The 16,380-nt window shown below is 34.9% G+C and overlaps 1 protein-coding gene across 1 annotated transcript; it reads right to left on the bottom strand.

Moving 5' to 3' along the window:
- Window positions 1–12,838: 12,838 nt before the first annotated feature.
- LOC18040159 (30S ribosomal protein S13, chloroplastic) lies at window positions 12,839–14,006 on the bottom strand. Its single transcript, XM_006434055.2, has 3 exons — window positions 13,785–14,006; window positions 13,265–13,489; window positions 12,839–13,175 (listed from the first exon to the last, which is right to left on the bottom strand). The coding sequence occupies exons 1-3, from the start codon at window positions 13,899–13,901 to the stop codon at window positions 13,008–13,010; spliced, it is 510 nt and encodes a 169-aa protein (XP_006434118.1). The 5' UTR covers window positions 13,902–14,006; the 3' UTR covers window positions 12,839–13,007.
- Window positions 14,007–16,380: the final 2,374 nt, after the last annotated feature.

Below are 16,380 nucleotides of genomic sequence, written 5' to 3'. Positions count from 1 at the left end.
CAAATTATCCTCAAGTATGTGTCCTAGCAATGAAGCGGAGAGGAAGGAGATGTCTCGAGTACCGTATGCATCAGCAGTGGGAAGTTTGATGTTCGCTATGATATGTACTAGACCGGACATTGCACAAGCAGTGGGAGTAGTCAGTCGATACATGGCGAATCCTGGTGGAGAGCATTGGATAGCTGTGAAAAGGATTCTGAGATACATCAGAGGAACCTCAGATGTTGCATTATGTTATGGAGGATCAGAGTTTACTGTCAGGGGTTATGTGGATTCAGATTTTGCAGGAGATCTTGATAAAAGAAAATCCACTACTGGTTATGTGTTTACACTTGCGGGAGCAGCTGTAAGCTGGGTTTCGAAACTGCAGACCGTTGTGGCTTTATCTACAACAGAAGCAGAATACATGGCAGCTACACAAGCTTGCAAGGAAGCTATTTGGATACAAAGGTTATTGGAGGAGCTCGGGCATAAACAACAGAAAATTCCTGTGTTTTGTGACAGTCAGAGTGCCCTGCACATTGCAAGGAATCCAGCCTTTCATTCCAGGACAAAGCACATAGGAGTTCAGTATCACTTCGTTCGTGAAGTAGTGGAAGATGGAAGTGTGGATTTGCAGAAAATCCATACCAAAGAGAACCTAGCAGATGTTTTGACCAAGCCGATAAATACTGATAAGTTTGTCTGGAGTAGATCCTCTTGTGGCCTAGCAGAAACGTAGGCAACATGATTATGGCGAAGCAGAAAGGATGATGTGGAGATTGATTGATTTTCAATCAAATCTCCAAGTGGGAGAAATGTCAAAGGCCGGTGGCCACAAAGCCAATTCAAGTTGGCTTTGACAAGCCGGCCAAAGAAAATGGTGATGCCGGCCAAAGAAAATGGTGCCATCCAAATGGAGAAAAAGAAGAAGTTGGCAACAACATTTGAAATATATACATATATATATTAATTTAATAGCCATTTTTTGGCTATAAAAGGAAGAGCTCCCTAATTCATTTTATTCCAATCTTGAGATCCAAGTTTTGTAGAGAGAATTGAGAGTTTAAGAGCTTGCATTTATAAGCTCTAATTTTAGTGATTTGAGAATTTGGGTGTATTGAGGTTTTGGGTAGTGAGCTAAAATACTACAATACCTGTAACTTCTTTTCACTAGTAAAATATTTCCTTCTGTTTTCGCCCGTGGACGTAGGCTAAAAGCCGAACCACGTAATTTCTGGTATTCTCTTTTGTGCTTGTTCTTTATTTTCTTACAATTTTACTTTAGCTGCGTGTCTGCTTCACCCACCAATTATCTAACAGTACGGACGTACTTTAATTTGATCAAGGAACAAGGGGCTTGCATGTTGCATTTGCATCCACTAATCTACACAACCTCATTTGACTTGATACGCATTGCTTAATTAATTTCCGTCTTAATTACATCTACACTAAGGTATCATGTGAGCTTAATAATTTCATTTACATTAATGAGCAGAAGGCGCGATTTGTTGCACATTTTGGACAGCCACTGCAGGGTTGAGTACTTGAAGTCAAAGTGGCATTGTAAATCTGAGTTCGATTTTTTGTATTTGCCTATGGATTTTAGGTAAGAACCCCTTTTCTTTTTCTAATTTTCCTTTTTTTAAAAAAAATTTTTTTTCCTGATATTTTTCAACTTTCAAATCAAAGCATACATTTGTTTAATTGTTTGTGTGAATGGTTTATTTCGTAATTTCCAGACGCAGAGCTAATCTGGGGTATGCGTTTGTGAACTTCACAACTGCCGCTGGAGCATTGAGGTTCTGGAAAGCGTGCAACAAATATAAGTGGGAAGTTGAGGCGCCTGGCAACAAGAAAATGTGTGAAATAGCATGTGCCGACATCCAGGTTAATTACACTGCTCAATATGTTTTTTTTTCCCTTAATTTCCACTGCCATTAAATGATCCTTTTAGATTTGTAAAGTGAAAGTGAAGGCATTTTTAATTAATAATTATTATGAAACGCAGGGCAGGGATGCGCTTGAGAAACATTTTGAGCGCTTCAAGTTCTATTGTCACACCGATGGTTACCTGCCAGTGATACTATCTCCTCCGCGTGACGGTTGGAATTACAGCAAGCCTATTATCGTTGGGAAACGCTTTGACGTGGCAGCTGCTCCTCCTCTCTATTTTGACAGGAAATTCAGATCCAAATCCAAATCCAAACCTTGTCATAACTAAACGACGACGTCACAGCTGCTCCTCCGTCGTTTCATGCCATTTTAATTTAGTAATCTTTTATGTCTGGATTTGTAGGCAGTCAAGTTAATTAGCTTTTAGCCATACATATTTCATCTTTTGCCTTAGGACGACCATAATTAGGTTTTCTTATAAGTAAGGGCACGGACCGTGCATGTTGTTGTTTGATGTTATGGCCTTAGTTTTCATTATCTCCCTCGGGAGACGGCAAGGGTCTCGGGTGAACTGGAAACATTGGTTTCTTCTTGTATGGCATTTCGTTGAATTTTAGTCCTTTTTCATGAAGAATAGAAAAATAATAATAGAATAATAGCTTTTTTTCAGCGCCGTGTTAATTTTTAGTTTCTGTTGGCTGCTCATAACATGACAAAACGTAAAGCCAAATTAATTAAAGCCTTAATTCATTTCTGACCCCTGAAATTAAGGACCTTTCTATGTTACAGAATCTGTATCATACAACCACCCAAAAAATTAGTTTCTTTACACCTCTTAGTGTTGCTATTCAAACAATTCAGGGGTTGTGTAATTTTGGGTGAGCTGTAAGTTACATATTCTGTAACTTAGCAGCACCCCTGAAATTAACTTCTAAAGTAAAATTAAAGAACACGTAATCATACGTACGAATTGATGGGGCTTGCTTGACCTTTGTAGAGTTCAATCAACTTCTTAACTAGATTTAATATTGAAGAATATTACGATTTTAACCCGAGAAAAAAAAAATAAAGAAATTATATGCTTCGATTTTTGGCTTCACCCTGCTCTGCAGCTGCGGAGGTTAAGTTCCAATTGCAAGAAGTTCATAATTCCCTCAAAAGAGCAAGTGCAAGATAGAGTTGGAAGCAAGCCTGATCACAGTGAGTAAATATGGTGAAACATCAGAGATCATTGCCTTTCACATCAGAGAACATTGCCAGCCTTTTCTTCTGCCTGTGCTCATCGGTGGGATTTACTTCCAGTAGGGTCCCCACAATATTCAGAGTCTTGTTTTTTAACCTTAATAAATTATTTTGGAAAATGAGGCAAAATAAAGAGTTTTGTTAAAAAAAAAATTGCATAGAAATTAAAAAAAATTATCAGTCATATATTTTTAAATGATATTTATATTAAACGTGTATAAATATTTTTTAATTATATCATTCATATATTATAAGTTAACAAAACAAGTCTATCATCAATCAATCCGTTAATTTCCATTAAAAAATTAATAAAATTAGATTAATTATCATGGCGCTATATCTTTTTGCGGTGCCCAAACCATCTCAAAAGGGTCCTAAACTCTATTCGTAGTCCAATCTAATTTAATAAGCTAGCACAAGGGCATATTGTTAATTATGGGCACGAGCTTTTGGGCGTGAGAAGTGACTGTTGGAGTTCTTATTATTTACTTGTAATTTTGAAAAACAATGAAAACGACGCTTTAAGGAAGAAGGAAAAAAAAAAGAAAAAAAAAAAAACCTCCAACAATAGTAAGGATCATCAAGAAGATCTTGCTTTGATTTTTGTTTCAATTTTGGCGGTGGCCACCGAAGCAGAAAAGACAGGTAATTAAAACTAGTTAAGCAGCCCCAGCCTCTAGAGGCAAGGGCCAAGGGCTACCAGCTAGCTTTGGGTATCAGCTAGTGTGGAATTTCCATTTCAGCCGACGAATTTTGCATGACAAGACTTAATTAGCTAGCTCCCAAGACAAGCTTTTTTTTTTTTTTTTAATACTGATTAATTATTAAATTACTGTATTATATAAATATTTATAATAATTACTTATTATAATAGAGATATTACATTATTATTTACAATCAAATATATATAATTAGGACTTACATATATGTCCAGATAAATAATTTCTCACAAGAGAGGAATATCCATACTCCACTTATATTTCATAAGGGAGAAGAATTTTTAAATATAAAAAATATTTAGCCCCCCATAATATTTTTGTGAAGGTTAGAACCGCTGTTCTCATAAGCTCACATTTCGTAAGGAAGAAGAATTTTTAAATATAAAAAATATTTAACCCCCCACAATGCTTGTGAGGGCAGTAGCCCACCGCTTCGGCCTTGGCCGAAGTGGCTCCCAAGACAAGCTTAAAACTGCATAAATGTGCAATTTTAATTTGTATGTTGCATGGCTCAAGAAAAACTTCTTACCCTAATCATGTTAACGTTGTTTGGCTGTTCGCTGTGTGAGAAAACAGTAAGAATATTGAAAGAGATCTTTGACATTGTCGTCAAAATTTTATGTCACAAACTTCCTTTATTTACAAAACATCCATTCTATTCACTCTTCTCGAATTTTTCCGCTGACCAACACGGGTGAATACATGTGTTAAGAAGATGAAATAAATACTCAGCTCAATTCACTTGTTAAGTTTACAGCAAAAATATGAAATGAGTAGCTTTTAGTTTTGGTTTTACAGCATATATATAAAATGAGTTAGCGTGCTGTATTAAAAACAGTTAATGATTCGAAAAGACACACCCAAAATTAATTTCCGTGTATCTTACTATTTCGTTCGGAAATAGAGATTTAATTTCATTTCATATGAAGTTTAATGTAACAATAAATTCGGCCAATTCAGAGCAACTTCCTCGCAAGTACATGCGTAACTTTTTATTCATTCTTTTTTTTTCATTAACTTTCTTCAAATTTAGTTGTATCATGATCACCAAAATTGTTGCGCGCAGGGTCTTATTTCAAATGATTGTATTAAATTATTGGGTAAAGCGACGGTAGCAAGGACTCAGCTGAGAGGCTTTAAATCACTGGTAAATTTGGCGTTAGAGCTAAATGATTTTGTTTTTTGGGTAGATAATATACCAACAAACTTTTTGTACTTATTCACTCAATTGGATGAATGAAAGTTATACTTTCTCTCAAAAAAAAAAAAAAAATCATGGGCAATTTTCCAGCTACTGGCAGACAAAACGAAGACTAAATAGAGTAGAATGACAAATTATTGATATCATGAATGGATGATCTGGGAAACATGATAGATCACGTTGGTTTGAACCTTGGATTTATTTATTATCCAAAAGTTAAAATAAAACTCAGATTCATTTACTCTGAAACTACTTGTTTAATTTATACAATTTAAATTTGCATTTCATTTTTAAATTTAAATTAAATATTCCAGTAGAAAGAAGCTGCAACAGAATTGAAAATGAATAAGCCTTGGTGTAGGGTCCATTGCAATTTTAAATCTTCATATATGCGAGTTCAGAAATTCTACATTAAAAGTATTACACTTTATTAGTACACGTAGGTCATGTATAATATATATATATATAAGTTTAATGTACTCTTCAATTTCCTTGAGAGTCTTATACACTATCACCGACTAATTGTATAAATAATTATTTATAAAAAAATAAACGATTAAAAAAAAGGACTATTTATTATTTCTTTTTTTTTCTGGGGAACTTAAAAAAAAAGTTGAATTAATGGAAATGAGACGATACGATAGAGAAAAATAGAAGTAAATTTAGAGAATTTGAAAAGCTGTAATCTGCTGCGATCTCCAAAATCTTTGTGGACTTGTTTTAACTTGTTGATGGTCCTTAAAAGTTGAAAAGACAGTTACTTGCACCGAGTAAGAAACCCCTGGCTTCGTAATAATCGCCCTACAGGCATTAGGTCTGCTAGCTTTCAGCATCAGCAGTTTCGCAGGAATTTTCCATTTCAGCTGAAGAATTAGAACGAAGTGACCCACCGAGGCTAAGCTAAATACAGCATAGTCAGTATCTTTGCCTTGTGATTCTTGACTTCTTGTGCATCTGTAATCCCGTGTCAAGCTTCAGCCATTTCTTGTAAAACAATTTTGCCAAAAAAGCTATAGAGTTGACATTGTCAAGAGAAACATACAAAGAGAAGATTCAGTAACGGGGAGTTCTGTAATTATCTGTAAAAGTCGTTGCATGGCCCAAGAGAAAACTTAAGACCCTAACCCTATGTCCCTTTGCATGAAGGGGGCTTGCTGTGATTTAAATTAGTAAAGATATTGGTAGGAACTTTGTCTTTTCATTGCAGACACTCAGAAATTTTGGTGACCATGCATCTAATCCCTCGCACATTTTTTTTTTAATTATACATAAATTGTTATTGACATTACATCAAATATTATAATTAATATTTACAATCATATTACACAATTAGGGCCATCGCCATACGTTAACACACGAAAATACTTATTCAGATACTTTAAACTCTCTCTAATATTCGAAGGATGCCTACTTCACTCACATTTCGTAAATGAGAGACTATTTTTACTCAATTATATTGATAATTGAAGGAGTACTAAAACTAATATCTATAAAACTCGAACTCTTACACTCAATATTATAAATATAAGGTTTCTCAATTGGACCAAAAGTTCATTAGTCTCGTACATTTTATTTAATATTTCTGTTTCTTTTTTTTTTTTTTTTTTTTAGAGATAATGCTTCTATCCTTTTATCGCTCCTTTTATCTTCAAATTTGTATCTGATGACTATGCACTTATGACGTGTTGAATATGTGATATATCTATATGAAATTAATAAGATTCTCAATTCAAATGACGGGTTTGATTAACCACTGGTATAAAATGAGCTGCAGATTCTATAACAAGATGAAATGTTTGGATTATTAACAAATTTTGATACTTCGCCCGCAAGCAGAGAATGAAAGTGAAATTGCTGCGTAATTAATGTTTGATCAATTTTAAGTAATTGGCAAGTCCAAGTGAGTTGTGACTTCTAATTTATTGAATTCTTTTGCCAGATCTAGCATAGACATTGTGAACAAACTTTCATTTCAGTAGATTGTATATAGATTTGGTTAAAGTATTTATGAACCCAATTATTGGTGGGTCTAGTTCAAACAATATCATTAAATTTTGGGGACAAAGAAGAGAAGTGACAGTAGCAAGGGGCTATTTTCCAACGAACAGCTGATGAAATGAAATAACGACATAAACTTTCATTCTAGAATAACAGAAATTAATTTGAAAACGTTATTCTGAACCTAATTTGATTAATTTGTACGTTGATATTTGGAACCAAGCTTAATCATGACTTGAAGTGTTCCGGCCATCTCAATTCGTAAAGCTTAATCAAGTAAATGTTCCCGCCATCTCGAACATATGTTTTGACTGATAATAAGTCCACTGTATCGCCTCTGATTTCTCGAAATTTCATTTTAATTGCAAATTGAAAATAAAATGAAAATTTCTCAGAAAAGACAATCGGCGCACCTCGAACCCCCCAAGTCCCAACACAATTGTTGCATCTTCTAAATTCTGAGAATAAAATGAAAAGATGAATCACGTTCAAAAGTCACGACGATTACAGGAAGGCAAAGAGATCCTAAAACGTCACTCGCACTCCCCCTCACTATAATCTAAGTCAAAGTCATAATAAATAGCTTGTCGTATGGCGATAGCCATTGTTTTCGTCTTTTGGTAGAAGCAAACATATTTGTCTTCTGGAAATTATAGAAGCCAGCATTAAATGCTAAAGATTGTTTTAAGTAATAAATTCCCCATTCCAATTTTCATCATTATACTGATTCCATATCCACAACAGCGAAACTTATTGTGAAACGATGAATTTTTTTTTCTTTTCGAATGGGATGATTATGATAGAGACGACACTTTCATATTTAATATATTGGTATCTTTTTCTATTTCTGAACTAAATAAAATCAGAGAATATTTTAAATTAATATCTCTTTTCATTGATTATTCTATTAAAAAGATATTAGTAGAAAGGTGTATACACAAAAATAAAATGGCTCATGCCCCGTGTAATTGGACCAAATATTGCCTCAATTTTCCGCTGAAAGAAGAAAAAAGAAAAACGTGAGAAAAAACATCTGCTCTCACACCACCACCTCTGCCCAACACACAACTTATGAAGACAAAGGCACAGCCATGGACGCATGCTCCGCAACCTCCAAGCTCAAAGTCAGAGCTGCTAACTAACACTAGTACTACCACTGAAGCTGATCGGCAGCTGCTCATGAGGCCAGTAAACTCGCTCAATCCTCATGCCAAGCCTTTTGTGCCACAACCGACTAAAGCCCTTTTCCTCCCTCATCACGCGCCGCCGGCGTTGACACACCACTTCTCTTCTTTCCAACTCCACTACCCCATGAACATGAATATGATGTGCCTTTATCATCAGCCCACTACACCGATTAGGTCATCGTATCCATATTCATATTCATACCCAAAAGGAAACAGTAGCGGTGAGGCGTGCGATTGCCACGTACAATTACTATGGAGTTTTTCAGCACCTAAAGAAGCAGCTACTGATGACGACACTGGTAAAACGAAGAGTGTTGGTGATGGCGATGATGGCTACTACCAAGTTTTGCTTGCTGGTGGAGAGACTACTTTGATGATTAAAAATATCCCAAACCGTTTTAAGTCAGTTCTCTTTCATTGTTCTCTTCTCTTAATCTTGGCTTGATGACTACTTTCTTGTTTCTCTTGTTTCCGCTAGCAGTATTGTGTATGTGAACATCTGGTTTATTTTCTGGTGAAATCTCTCACCTTCTGAGTTAATTGGGTTGATATTTTTAAGTTTCTTTTTTTATTTATTTTTTATTTTTTATTTTTTTATTTTGCTTTTTGTTTGTTCTTCTGTTACACTCCTAGCATTAAACAAAACCCTGTGTATGTTGATGCTCGGTTGCAGGTGTTGCTTTTTATTGTTGTCTTTCACTCTTTCAATTAAGTTCATTCTTCTTGTATTACCCCAAACACTACACCTTTTTTTTTTTTTTTTTTAATTTGGTGTTTTACTTTTTACTTTTCCTGAGACCTTTGTTGCATCAAATAACGACTGTAAAAGCTGATCAAGAGATAGTAATGGTCATTGTTTAGGTAGCACTCTACTTCCTCTTTTGTCTTTATCTACCTTTATTTATACGGTAGATGGTAGTAATGTTTAATCAATGACCGATCACCCAGTATCCTTTGTATTGGATCACATTAATACACAATTCTCGTATCTGGGTTCTTCTCTTCAATTCAAGTCTTCATGCTCACGATTTTATATTTGTTTTGGTTTTCATTTTTAAGTCTAGATTTTTTTCTTTTTTTTCCCCACCTGAAAGGATCCTTAAAAATAGTTTAAACAAGAACTTGTATGTAAATTCATACGCTATAAGTAACAAGCCTATCTGTCGACTTGGGTTTGCTTTCTCTCACGTTTATTTTTACACCAAGATGTTTCCTTTGGATAATGAGCAGGAGGCATGATTTGCTGCAAATTTTGGATAATCACTGCTGGGCTGAGAACATGAAGGCTAAGCTGCATTCTGACCCCTGTAGGTCTGAATACGATTTTCTTTACCTGCCCATGGACTTTTGGTAAATAAGTTTAAACCTTTCCTTTCTCACAGTCTAATTTATTCCCCAATGATTTTCAATCAAGTGAAGCATTTTTTTTTTATTGAGTTAAAAAAAGCATTTAGTAATATGAGAATTTGTTTAGCCATGGAGCCAATCTCGGCTATGCATTTGTCAATTTTACGACTTCAGTAGCCGCTGTGAGATTTGCCAAAGCCTTCAACAAAAGCCGATGGGAGGCTCAAGTTCCAGGGAATAAAAAGACTTGTGAGATATCTCGGGCAGCTATTCAGGTGATTAAAATATACTATTTGTCAACGTCCATTGGCTCCTTGTCTTCATTTTTACTTATTGTTATTTAATAATTTTCAATCTTATATTCTATCAAGTGGCTGGAGTTTTTAACTAGTGCTTGTGGTGATCAGGGCATGGATGCGCTGAAAATTCATTTTCAGGAAAAGTGCTTCAATTGTCACACGGACAGTTACCTCCCTGTGATACTAGCTCCTCCCCGTGATGGTTGGATGCGCACCAGACCTACCATTGTTGGGAGATGTATTAATGTAGGTGCTGCTGCTCCTGTTTATAGGAGGAAATCCCCATTGATGATGAGAAGAAAATGTTTCAAAAAATAAACCATCACTGCTGCTCCAGTTAGAATTTTTCTGTGCTGCTTTCAAGTATAACCATTCTGTAATCTTTGGTTCAAGTCATTTGGGGCACAGGGCTTGGCGCTTGGTATTTTAAGTTGAATGGCCTTTGTTTTCATTCTCTCCCTAGGTGAGTCTTTTTATGGCTCTTGGCAATGTCTGGGGTGAAGTGGAAACATTGGTCTCTTATTATGTGTTTAGTGGCTTTCTTTGAGAAATTTGCTGGGTTTTGGAACTGGTGTGACTTACCAAAACATTTAGTAGGATTTTAACTTGCAATTCGCAAGCTTGTGATGGAATGAATCATGTTTAATAGTCATTGATACTTTTGTGCTGTATGACGTTGAAGTCTGTAATTTTATGTCTATTTTTTTCCCCTTTCCTCCCCCGCAAATGCATCCATGCTTATCTGGAGTCCTTTTAACTGCAAACTCCTGCTTGAATTTCTTTTCTGGTTACTACGTTTTTTCGTACTTCAGTTTTCCTTGCTTCGGTAGATTTTGCTGAGATTGTAACAGTTGTCTTAGTTTCTATTCATTGATTCCTGCTACAGTAAACACGAAGGGGCCTTCTAATTTGTAATAGTACAAACAAAGCGATTGGGGCTTGATGGCCAAGTCCTTTAATTTAGAAGGGCCCATCAATGAGCGTCTTAGGCTTTAGCGTTTGGAAAAAGCGTCTAGGCGGACTCTAACATCTCCATTAATGATAAAATTGACCTTAATGTAGTTTGTTGCTCATGGAGCCCCGATTTTTGAAGTTTTATTTATTCTTTGTTTATTTGTTTAAATCGCATTTCGTAATATAAGGGAAACAGATTTACTTAGTAAGAGATCACATGATAAGAGATAGTTTTTTCAAGTACATGTGACTGTAATGAAGGTTGAAGCTACATAAATTTTTTGGTGAAAGAAAATTATTTGTATTTAATGTGTGGATTAATTCGATATATTTGGTACTTTTATAGAATTTTAACTCATTTAAAAGCTGTATAGTTTTAAGAAGAATGAAGTTGTAAACTAATTAAAAATAGTTGTTGCCTTGGTGCCGGTAGTTCAACTCGAGCTTTTAATATGAAATTATGAACGGTGGTTTCTTTGGGTTCTTGCAAATTGTGAGCATAGATTCTTAGTGAATTCGACGGGTACTGAATAAAATCTTGTTTGGGATTGAGATAAATAATTTTTAAGTTACAATTGCTGTGAAAAAACTATAATTATGAAATAAAAATTAAAAATATAATAAATTTTTCATTATACAAATAAAAAATCATATCAATATAGTTTTTAAAGTACAGCAATTAGTGTTTACTAAACACTTTAGTACTATACTTTTAAGATACAATTGTTTAACTTCAATCCCAAACGCACTCTGAAACACTCACAATTACTGATTTCTTGACAATTGGTGTGCCGCCTAGCTCACACCAATTCTACGTAATGTTATCAGGAGGTTACTTGCTATGATTTATTTGTATTATTTCTATTTCCCATATTCAAGAATGCGCTGATGGTCGTTATGCTGTACTGAATGTATCATCACAGAATGGATGTAGTAAAAGAAAAGGATGAGGGACGATGATCATCACAAATACATAAAATATAGTTTCGTGATGAGATTAATTAACATCAGCATGTGTTCAATGTGCCGCGCCCGTGAATATTCATATCATATTTGCCATTTTTGGGTGAGCCAACACAGAATGAAATCAGTAGATAAGAAGATTTCTTTTCTTCTTATCTGGTACTTCAAAAGAACAACTTTGACTTCTCTGTTTTCTAAACTTGGGTCTGCAAGAAGCCAAGAATGTATGCGGAGGACACTTTGAAATATAAGGAACGGGGGAAACGTTTCTCTATTGACTGTAGAGAACATTGGACTCTTCTAATCTATAATCTCTGTGCAGAACCATGGAATGAAATATAGGAAATTGATAAGCTAAATATAATGTAGTGCTTTGGACAACAGTCTTGGATGCCATGACTGATAAATACAGTTTACACATAAAAGAAACTCTGACATTCCCAATTGCCAATCAAGAAACATCACGAGTAGTATGCATTTTAAGATAGCTAGATAATCAACATCGAGTACAGTAAGAGGGGAAGCAAAAGTCAAAGGTTACATAGAAAGAATTCTAGTATAAAGTGCAGGGAATTGGAAGACAGTAACTTGTATGCAAATTTTTATTATTGAGCAAGTAGAGTGCCAGTTGAAGTGGCAGAAAAGATCATGTACACGTTCATGAAATAGGGTTATAAACCATACAAAATCGAGACCATGTCAGTCATGATTTAGAGTTACAAAGTATCAGGTGAAAAAAAGAAGGGGGGGGGGGGGGGGGGGGGGAACAGATACAAGTAGAATAAGGAATATCAAAATGAAGATAGACAAAAGCAAGATTCCAACATTTGTAAAATATTTTACAAGTAAAACTATATGGTTGGGGGTAACACATGTTGAGATAATCTCACTTATTAGAAATGCATGAATCGAATCGTTTCATAAGCTGGGTAGAAAAGAGGGGGCTGCCAAGTGGCAATTTCAATAAAATGTTCAAATGTTTATATGAGCAACTTGCATATAACCATTTCAGAAGTAGAATAACATTGGCTTGAAGCAATCAGCATATGAAGATTAAAACACAACATCAATGCAATGCATAAAAGAAAAGTAAAACATATACATCAAAAGCTCCGGCAGAATCGAAAGCAACCAAGCTTGTAGTCAAAATGATTCACATTCAAATTCAATACAATAGAAAATCAACCCTATCCATTAAATAAACAGGAAAAAAGTCATTTAATTAACGAGGGGCTTTCTTTTTCCCAGCAATAGCAACCCTCTTACCCTTCAATGTGCGACAATTGTTCTTTGTGTGCTGCCCTCTACATGGCAAGCCCTGAATATGGCGAATTCCGCGGTAGCATTGAATCTCCTTCAATCTCCTAATAGCAAGTGCATTGAACCGCCTCTGCAAAAACCCCCAAATAAAAAAAAATTCTCAAACAGCGAAATCAAAGCTCAAAAGGTGCCTCTAACGAAGAAATAAGGAATTATTACCAAATCTCCTTCAATCATGTATTTGGAGACTTCGTCACGAATTGTAATGAGCTCTTCCTCAGACATGTCTTTGGTGATTTTGTTCTCCATTTTGAGATCAACGAGGATTTGGCGAGCTCTTGTGCGCCCAACTCCATGAATATACTGAAGCGAGTACTCAATCCGCTTGTTATTTGGAATCTCGACACCTCCAACACGAGCACATTGAATGCTCAGACCGGGATACTGCTCACAACACCATTTAATCAAAATTAACCAAGAAATAAACAAAAAGAATCAGTTTTTTTCATTTAATTATACATGAGATGGAAAGAAGCGGTTGCTTAAATATCCATATTTCATTAAATTAAATCAGAGAGAGAAAAAAAAAATCGAAACCAAAATGAAGACGAAGGGATTGTAAGTAGGAACAAATAAGTGACCCAAACAAACCGTACAATGAATGAATAAATAATTAGGAAATAAGAAAATATATATTAAAAATAGAAAGTTTAAATAATATGAACTGTAAGGAAATCACCTGAGGCTGCTTGGAAACAGGGAAAGACAGGGAAGCGTTGGTGAGAAGATTATTGTTATGTCCGTTGCAGATAACGGAGAGCGCCGGAGCGACAGGCATTGCAAGTGTTTGTACCATTTTCTCTTTTGGTTTCTTTTGTTTTCTCGGAAACCAAACGGAATGGTGACTAACGGCAAGCTCGAGTGGAGAGATGCAAATGCGAGGAACTTATCCTTTAAATGGGCAAAAGAGAAGCTATAAACTCAGTTTCATTATTGGCCACCTGTCGGTTGACGTGTAGGCTCATTCCAAATTTCAATCCACTGGAGTGGGTGTGGGCCGACTCCGGCGCGGTTTAAAGGCCCAATTTCAATTTGATTAGTGCTTAGAAACTTGAAAGTTTGTAAGGAAGAGACAGCCCTCTTTTTTTTTTTTTTTTTTTTTTTATCTCTATTACTTTTAACATTTCTTTTATGAAAAATTAAAGTCGAACCACCGTCTTTGTTGTATTTAAGAAATTCGTTTTAAAGTATGGACCCAAATTTTTTTTTTTAAAGAATTCTCAATTTTATGCTACAATTGCACAAGTATAAAAGCAGTAATGATCAACAAAAAATTGACCATCCTTAATATAACCGAAAAAAAAGAATTAAAAAAAGGGCCCAGCGGAAATCAATTCTTGTCCATATTTCATTAAATTAAATCAGAGAGAGAAAAAAAAATCCAAACCAAAATGAAGACGAAGAGTTGTTCATTTGATTCGAAGTTAGAAGAACAAATGTGTCGGAATCGTATATACAAATTACAAACTGGAAAGGAAGATACAGCTTAATCAATTAGTGATCATTAAAACATTCAATTCATCCGGGATTAAATAACCAAACAGGACAATAAAACTGCTTAAATCTTGTACAGCGCACTAGATAAAAATTCATGAAACGAAATATATTGAATTCAGAACAAAGTTCTTGAATACAGCGCAACTTGGTTCAAAATAGAAAGCAAGAACCAAAAACCAAATTATTCATAAAATAGCTACCATTTGGATAGGCTAAACTAAAGTTTTGCAATCTTCCAACAGTAAACTCTGAAGGCATAATCACTCACTTCTTGCCTTTGGGAGCACCAAAAGGCCGTCGTTTTCGTGTAATAGCAAACTCTCCAAATTTATGACCAACCTTTTCTTCAGTGACCTTACAACGAACAAAATTTCTTCCATTGTAAATTCGCACCGTGGTGTTAAGAAATTCCGGCAAAATGGAAGATCTACGTGACCAAATTTTCTTGTTTGCAAGAACATCTTTCTTATTCTTCAGTTCTGCCAAGAATGCATCAACAAAGCTGCCCTTCCATAAAGATCTTCGCGGCATGATGGTAGAATTCTTTTCACTTCAATCTGCCTCCCTTCAATGAAAGTGCTAGCTCCTACTCCAACAAAAGCAATTTTCAAGCAAGGCAATCAACACAGAAATATTTTCAATTATCCATGGTTTATTCTAGTCAAAGAGCGAGTGAAACGGAAAATAAATAGCCGATGACAAGCATAACAAGCTTAATAACACAAACATTGAACATGAATAGAATTCTCAATTCATTCAACAGAAGAAAAAATAGCACCTAATTGTCCATTCAAACCTATTCTCAAACATTAGAGGTTCAAGAAAAATTCACTCGGACCTTTTATCAAACAGTAGGGGTTCAAGGCAAGATATCATTGATCATCAATAGATCCTTCAATTCGTTCAAAGAAGAGAATATCTACTAAATATAATCACAATAAATCTACTTAAAACAAAAAAAATATATCACACGTGTCTAATTTTCAACCGAGATCATTATCGGTAAGCCCAAAGAAAAAGAGAATCCAAATGAAATTAGAAAACATTCCAGGATTCGAAGATTTCATCAAAAAAAAAAAAAAATCGAAACTTAACCACGCAATAAGATTGGTGCAAAAAAATGGAACTCCATTACACAAGCAAAAACACAGATGAATAGATGTAAGCGAATTCAGTCTATCCACTGTATACTGGGTACTAAACAAATAAAACAAGAATGGAACTAAAATGAGTAATAATAACTGTATTTGGAGGGGAATAAAAAAAAAGCCAGAACAGTTAAAGTTGAAAGAAATTACCTTTAGAAGGATTTGAAACTGCGAAAGGAATTCTGGTGAAGGGAGTTTTAGGCTTCACAGACAAACAAATATGGAAAAAAAGGAAGATGTAGACCGTGATGCTGGACTTAAAAATAAGGCCCAATGGAGAAGATGTGGTGCAGAAGTTTTCACTTGGATTATGATATAATGAAGTGGGCCGAATCCAATTTATTGATCGGAAATAATAAAGACCCAATTTTTAAAATTTTGCTTTAAAAGTTTTAAATGATTTTGTAAATAATTCTCATTTAAGACCAAAAGCACCTTTATTGTATTTATTTTCATAATATCCATAACGTTTATTTATTTATTTATTTACATCATAATCCATCGGAAATACAGGCAAGATTCTGATTGATGATTAGTCATTGCATAAGATAGAAAAATATATATATATATATTCATGTAGCATGTTATTAATAAGAAATCCTCTAAAATTCAGATAACCAAATCTGATGG

Source organism: Citrus clementina, unplaced genomic scaffold (genome assembly GCF_000493195.1).
Source record: "Citrus clementina cultivar Clemenules unplaced genomic scaffold, Citrus_clementina_v1.0 scaffold_5, whole genome shotgun sequence".
Lineage (NCBI taxonomy): Eukaryota > Viridiplantae > Streptophyta > Magnoliopsida > Sapindales > Rutaceae > Citrus > Citrus x clementina.
This window is presented reverse-complemented; position numbering and strand designations above follow the sequence as displayed.

Bases quoted from the DNA above. Each gene is read 5' to 3' on its own strand.
- LOC18040159 (XM_006434055.2), bottom strand. From the start codon at position 13,901: ATGGTACAAACACTTGCAATGCCTGTCGCTCCGGCGCTCTCCGTTATC. The intron at 13,490-13,784 runs GTGATTTCCTTA...TGTTGTGAGCAG, and splicing joins CTGTTTCCAAGCAGCCTCAG to TATCCCGGTCTGAGCATTCA. The intron at 13,176-13,264 runs GTAATAATTCCT...GGGTTTTTGCAG, and splicing joins ACATGATTGAAGGAGATTTG to AGGCGGTTCAATGCACTTGC.